Source organism: Epinephelus moara, chromosome 20 (genome assembly GCF_006386435.1).
Source record: "Epinephelus moara isolate mb chromosome 20, YSFRI_EMoa_1.0, whole genome shotgun sequence".
Classification (NCBI taxonomy): Eukaryota; Metazoa; Chordata; class Actinopteri; order Perciformes; family Serranidae; genus Epinephelus; species Epinephelus moara.
The window spans coordinates 9,551,829-9,558,790 of record NC_065525.1 but is presented as its reverse complement, the minus strand read 5'-3'; the positions used below and the strand labels follow the sequence as shown (position 1 = coordinate 9,558,790).

The 6,962-nt window shown below is 38.9% G+C and overlaps 1 protein-coding gene across 1 annotated transcript; it reads left to right on the top strand.

Annotated features, from left to right (window-relative positions):
• Nucleotides 1-1,964: 1,964 nt before the first annotated feature.
• On the top strand, nucleotides 1,965-2,748 carry LOC126408256 (histone H2B 1/2-like). The gene has a single exon (XM_050073720.1). It carries the CDS (start codon nucleotides 2,000-2,002, stop codon nucleotides 2,372-2,374), a length of 375 nt encoding a protein of 124 aa, XP_049929677.1. The 5' UTR covers nucleotides 1,965-1,999; the 3' UTR covers nucleotides 2,375-2,748.
• The last annotated feature ends 4,214 nt before the right edge of the window (nucleotides 2,749-6,962 follow it).

The following is a 6,962-nucleotide window of genomic DNA, read 5'->3' as shown; positions in this document are numbered from 1 at the left end:
TGTCCCTATAATCAGTTGAGACCAGGAGGGAAACATCACTGATTTACTTAGTCATCATCCTCTTAAAATAAATTGAAGTAAGACACCACCTAAGTATAGTGATAGAGTTAATCAATGTGTATTGACCCCACTTCCCACTGATATCAGCACTTCACACATTAGATTTAGTATTTGTGACACAATAATTCTTGATGACACGGTCAGAATTTCAGTCAACTTTTTTTTTTCTTTTTTTTTTTAATTTTGGAAATATCCAAACTGTCAAAACATGATCTAACACTTCAGTATCTTTGCTAAGTGTAACGTACTCAATAATTTGTGTATTTATTATTGTGTAACTACATGCTTGAATGTACTTATTGTAAGTTTTGTATTATTAGGAAATAATATTGTATGTAAGGAAATACATGTGCAGAAAGCACTGACATGACTCACCTTTATAAAATAGAATATGGGATTATGTAGATAAAGTTGAAATATCTTCATTACATTATAGAAGACAGAAATTTTACTGGATCAGGAGAAGGGAAATATTTATATAGTTCACGATAATTGTGGATATTCCAGTTGTTTCTTCTCCTGTCAGCTATGATTATATTTGATTATATACTGTTAATAAATGTATTTAAAGAGTGTGGTGAAATCAGTTATGTGTTATTTCTTTAGTTTTTGTGATTTGTGTAAATTAACAGATTCAACTTTGAATCACAGACAGACACTGAGGTCTGTTTTTTGGGGGGTTATTATGAGCTTTTTCAGCTTTCCAGGTTTATTATATTTGGTGAGCCGTAATAAGTGTCCACCCTGGTAGACAGTCATTCATTGAATGTTTCAGATTTTGTTTTTTGTTTTTTGTTTAAAGATACCAGCTTATTATTTTAAGATACTAAAACATATTAATAAATAAAAAAGGAATTTCTCATAACTTCTATAAAGAAATCACAGTGGTGGAAATGGGTTTCCATAGTATGTTAAAAACTGTTTCATGGTGTTAACATGACACACAGTAATCTTCATGTATTCACAAAAGCATGCAGCCTTGCAATGTTTTTCACATGGACCAATTCAGTCTTTAATGGTTTTCAGAAATTTTTTTTTTTTTTTTTTTGCTCCTTGCCTTTTCTTCAACAGAAGATGAAAACTTTTACTTTTTTGTTTGTTTTTATTTTTAGTCTCCCATTTGGTTTAATTTTTTCTAAATGTGATTTTCATCTCATGATTTTGCTTTAGAATTCAATTTAAATGACTTTAAGTGTGAACATTTCTTCTTTGTTTTAAAGCTCTCACAGACCCATTGCTCCACCCACACAGTGGAAACTTGCAGATTTGGGACAGACAAGATGAAACTTCATCATGCTTATCATATTTAACCATGTTGTGACTTTCTGAGCTCCAAGAGTTTTTACTCTGACTGAAAGCACAAATATGGAGCTACACAAAACGCTCACACACATCATACAATATGCACACACAGCTGGGTAGTAATGGGAGGCTTCTATTGGCTCACAGATTTTAAATATAAAGATATTATCAAAAATATGTCCTCGTTACACCTTAGAAAGACTTACAAACTTTTGAATGGGGATACTTTTGAGAGTAGCATTTCACATTTTATTTTCCCATGATTTAAAAGTTGTTGTTTTTTTTTTTTAAAGTAGATCCTAATTTATTTTTGTTACTTTACTGACTTATATTATAATGAGTTGTCATGAAATATTGGCAATGTGTGTCACCACAAACCACAAATACCTTGCATTTCGTCGTTTCATATAATATATAATAATTAACCCAACGCCAACTATTTCTTTTTACTTTTTAAATAACTTGATTTTCTTTCTTCTTTCTCCCCTCACCCACCCACTGTATTGTTCCCCAGCTTCAGAAGCTGACCAATCCAGTGCGAGCAACAGCACAGCATTATTTGCATCAGGTCGATATAAATGCACCGCTTTGCGGTAGTAAATTTCATTCGTTTTGGAAGAAACGTACTGTCCAGATCATGCCTGAAACCACCGTGAAAGCGCCCAAGAAGGGCTCAAAGAAAGCCGTGTCTAAGAGCGTCAGCAAGACCGGCAAGAAGAAGAGAAGGACCAGGAGGGAGAGCTACGCCATCTACGTGTACAAGGTGCTGAAGCAGGTCCACCCCGACACCGGCATCTCGTCCAAGGCCATGGGCATCATGAACTCGTTTGTGAGCGACATCTTTGAGCGCATCGCCGGTGAGGCCTCCCGTCTGGCTCACTACAACAAGCGCTCCACCATCACTTCCAGGGAGATCCAGACCGCTGTCCGCCTGCTGCTGCCCGGTGAGCTGGCCAAGCACGCCGTGTCTGAGGGCACCAAGGCCGTCACCAAGTACACCAGCTCCAAGTAAACAGTCCTGCTGCCTCTAATAACAAACCAACGGCTCTTTTAAGAGCCACCCACTTTATCTGAAGACTTTCCCAAGATGAGTAATATGTATTTGCTGAACGACATTCAAACACCATACAATTGAGGGACAATATAATAATATCCATTATAACTTTTCTGTGAATTGTTACAGACCCAATTCTTTTCTGTCTTGATAGACAATACTGTGTTTCATATTTTATAGGCCATTCTGCACCTATTGCCTGTGATCAATGCAGCATTAATAAAATTAAAACTATAATGTTCCATATTGTATCTTTCATATGAAGAGAAATCTACAAACTTAAACACATAAAAATAAAACACCCATTCTAGTTTTTCATGTCAACATCAGAATATTTCAGGATTTTGTTGAATCATCTAATGGAGAGTTCAGCCCTCATTATCCACCTCTCCCAAATCACACAACACAATCTGTTTTCCTCCTGATTATACTTTATCAACTGTTAACATCTCACTAGCCATGTTTCCATCAGCCTGTTTAGATGCACATCTAGAAGTATTGCATCGGAAAATTTTGATGGAAACGCCAGAATTCGAATTAAAATCCCCTGATTCGCACATACTAAAATACGCTCGCTTTAGCCGGGTTTTGGTTGATTCGGAAAAATGCTGATTCATAAAACGGGGGATGGAAACAGTTATGTTCGAATTAAGTCTGACGTAGCGCACCTCTCTCCATGGTGATATCCACACTCTGGGTCGGGAAGGCAGTAATGCATTTACAAGATGGTTGCGAGACTTGTTTTGTTTCCGGTTCTGCAGAAAACTTGCGTGAGTTTGTAGTTTTCACCAAAGTCTGTACATTTAATGGAAACACACAGGATTCGTATTTCTTTTAATGCGCATTTCCCAGTGATTCGAATCACTTTTGGATGGAAACATAGCTACTGTTTCTGGAGAATTTTGCCACAATTAAAGGCTCTGTTTTAGAGTTGGTGAATAACACTGTAGTTTACATTTGTACATCAGAAACTGTTGGTGGTTGTCAGATATGAGAGATACAGACGAGTTTGTTAAATTTAGCATATATTTAGTCTACTATAACTTAGTTGATAGAAGATTTAATAAGTGATGGAAATTGATACAGCAGCCAAAAAGATCATCTACAAAGTAATACAGTTGACGTCAGGATATAAAGACTCAGATTATCTGTACAGCTGCATATTCTGATAAGTATTAATATAGAAAGTGTTTCTCTTTTTTGTTTGCTTGTTTGTTTTTTCTTCAATGTGAAATATCCAAAAGATTTTGGAGCGATCTGGAAACGCACCTCTTTGAAAACTCTAATTCAGTTTACTCCTTTGACCTCAGGGATATTATTTGTTATTATGATGATCCAGATAAAAGTTTTCTTCAATATCTAATTAATGTTGTTATTAAAAATGCTAAACTTTCCATTCATTAGCAGAGATGATCAAAGTCACCTCCTGAATTTTTACCGTTTTCTCATAGTATTAAAGGCTCCTCTTATGTCGTTCAGTTTGTTAGGAAAGAAACAGAATACCAAGCTTTTGGAAAATTGTGCAATTTTTCCTCCAAATCCTCTGACTGCACAACTTCCCTTCTCTGTGAGCTTCTATCTTCTGTTTGTCTGTTTTTGTTTTATGGTTTAATATGTGCTGTTATTAACTACCTGATGTTTAGTACATGTTGTTTTTCTCATTGGAAAAAAAAAAAGACATAAAAAAGGCGATTGAAAGATGAACGATTCACAATAGAATAGTAATTTCCCGCCTCTACTGTGAAGGTGAAGGGTTTATCAGTGTCCTAGATTCTATTGTTAGAACAAATGTCTCCGCCCAGCAGAGCTCAACTACGTCCGCAGAAAGGATTTATTTACCCACGTTCACAGCCTCTAACCATCATCAAAGCACCAAGACAGCACACCTGTAGAGAACTACAAAACCCCAAACAATCTTTTCTCAACAACCCAATCCATCCTCCAGGAAATTCAAATACTCAAGCCACAAGTCCAGCTCCAAAAACTGGTTCACATGAAAAATGGCCACCACCTCATCTTCCCCAAAGACATCCCTTGCCTGAACTGTCTCCTCTCACCTGCAGGCTGGCACGCAAACCCGGCTCTACACCCCTGTCTGAACCCCCTACTAAACTTCTTGTCATCAAAGGCATCTACACAATCACACAGAGGAACAGGTCAAATCTGAACTGGAAAAACAAGGCATCAACATCACCAGAATCCACAGAATCATCAGCAAAACCACCCAGCAGCCAACAACATTCATTAAGATCCACCTCACCAACCCAGACCAAGCAGCCAGCCGTCTCCACGAAGGCTTCTACATGGACCTGTTCCAGTACAGAGTGGAGAAGGCTCGGCCCCCACCCGCCATCAAACAATGCTACAAATGCCAACAATTCAACCCATTTCCACCAGCTGCACCAACCCAGTCGTCGGCGGAGTAAGGGTGGAGAAAACCACCACCACAAATCCTGCACCAACTATGGTGGAGAACACTGCCACCTCAAAGTCCTGTCCTGTCTACCTCTCATACATGATCCCATCAACCAAAAAGCCACAATCCACCAGACCCTCAGTGAGAAAACCCTCCACTACCACCAAACCCCCCAGCCTGCACCTGAATGACCATACCCACCTCACTCATCTCCGTGACGACCTCAAAAAACTCGCCATGGATGACAGGAAAATAGAGGAAGTATTAAAAAGCATCAGGAAACACACACTCTTCAGTATATGACCCCACCTCCCCACTCTAACAAAGAGCAATATTTCTGTCTATTTTTTCTAACATTCTTCATAATGAATCTCACCACCTTCCTTCACATAAACATCAGAGGAACAAGAGGAAGCAAAGAAGAACCCATCCAACTACTCAACGACAACAACATCTCTTTGGCTTCAATAAATGAAACTGTGCTCACAACCACCTCACGACTTCAGATCCCAAGCTGCCAAAATGACAATCCATTCACATCATCCCATCACAGTCACCAGCACCTATATCCATCAACAGGCAGCGCAGACATCCTGGACCTGATTATCTGCACTCCTGACCTGGCTATGAAACTTCATAACTTTACCACCACAAACCATCTCTCCAGTGACCATCTGCTTATTCTCACTATAGTCTCCTTTAAACTACAAGCAACTCAGAGAAAAAAATACAACTACAGAACAGCAAACTGGGAAACATTCAGAACAAACATAGAAGAAAAACTAAAGGGACCTCTCTCATTACCATCCCCGAAGATCTGGACCACCAAGCAACTAACCTAAGTCAACTTCTCATCCAAGCCAGAGAGGAAGCAATACCCCAAACATCTGCCAAAGCACCGGCACAGACACTACCCACTAATTCATCAGGTTCAGATTACCCCACATCAAAACAGAAATCAACAGACTCCAAAGCACTATTAAAATACAACTTTCCCTTCACCGACAGAAAACTTGGAAAACATTCTACAGGAAACTCAACCAAGATACAAACCCCCGGACTTTCTGGCAAAAAATAAAGAGTATAAATGGAGATCCACCAAAAAACAACACACCACCACTCAAATCCCTGGGCACAATCATCACTGACAATAAAGACAAAACCACATTCTTCCGTAATCATCTTGGAAACATCCATTCATGCCCAGATGACCCACATTTTGACCAGACATGGAAAACTATAGTCGATCAAGAAACTGCACAGCATGACAGAAAACAGACACCCACAGCCAACCACAATACAGAGCACCATCACCTCACAAAACCAGTCACCACTCAAGAACGCTATGAACTGTGGGTAATTTCCTTACCGTAAGTCCGCATCGATGCTGACCTATGGTACAGGGGCATAAAGGGCTCACTCACTGACTTAACAATCTGACAATAGGACAGCCCTCACACACTCATGCACTTCACATGAACGCGCCTCAAAATAAGTCAGTCTGTAAGGGATCGGATAGGAATTGGGCCGTCCTCTTAAGTAGCCTTTCATCACTTGCGTAAATTATAACACTTAGTATGGTTTCACAAAATAAAGAACAAAATTAAGGAAAATCATGCTGTTGGCCTGTGAGCTGTGTTAATGCAGTATGATGTGATGTTACCCTAAAATTAGCTGTGGATTATTAATCTGTTGTTGTTTGATGGCTGAGACATAAATTCTAACCACTGAAACTGCCACAAATAAGTGTCATGGAAATAAATTCAGGCTTTTTTTCCAGAATGGGAAAGGTTAATGTTATAATTATTACTTATTATAATAATAGTAATTATGTTGATAATAATGATTAATTAATTAAAAAAAGTTATTCATTTAATGATAATAAAAACTAATAGCACATTGCTCTTTAAGGATGATGTGGGTGGCTCTTAAAAGAGCCTTTTAGTGAGTAGTTTGTTGATGAGACTGAGGACAGCTCACTTCTTCTTGGCTGCTGCTTTCTTGACTTTGGGCTTGGCTGCCTTCTTTGCGGGGGCTTTCTTGGCTGCAGGGGGCTTTTTGGCCACCTTCTTGGGGCTCTTGGTGGCCTTTTTCGGGCTCTTTGCAGCCTTCTTGGGGCTCTTGGCTGCT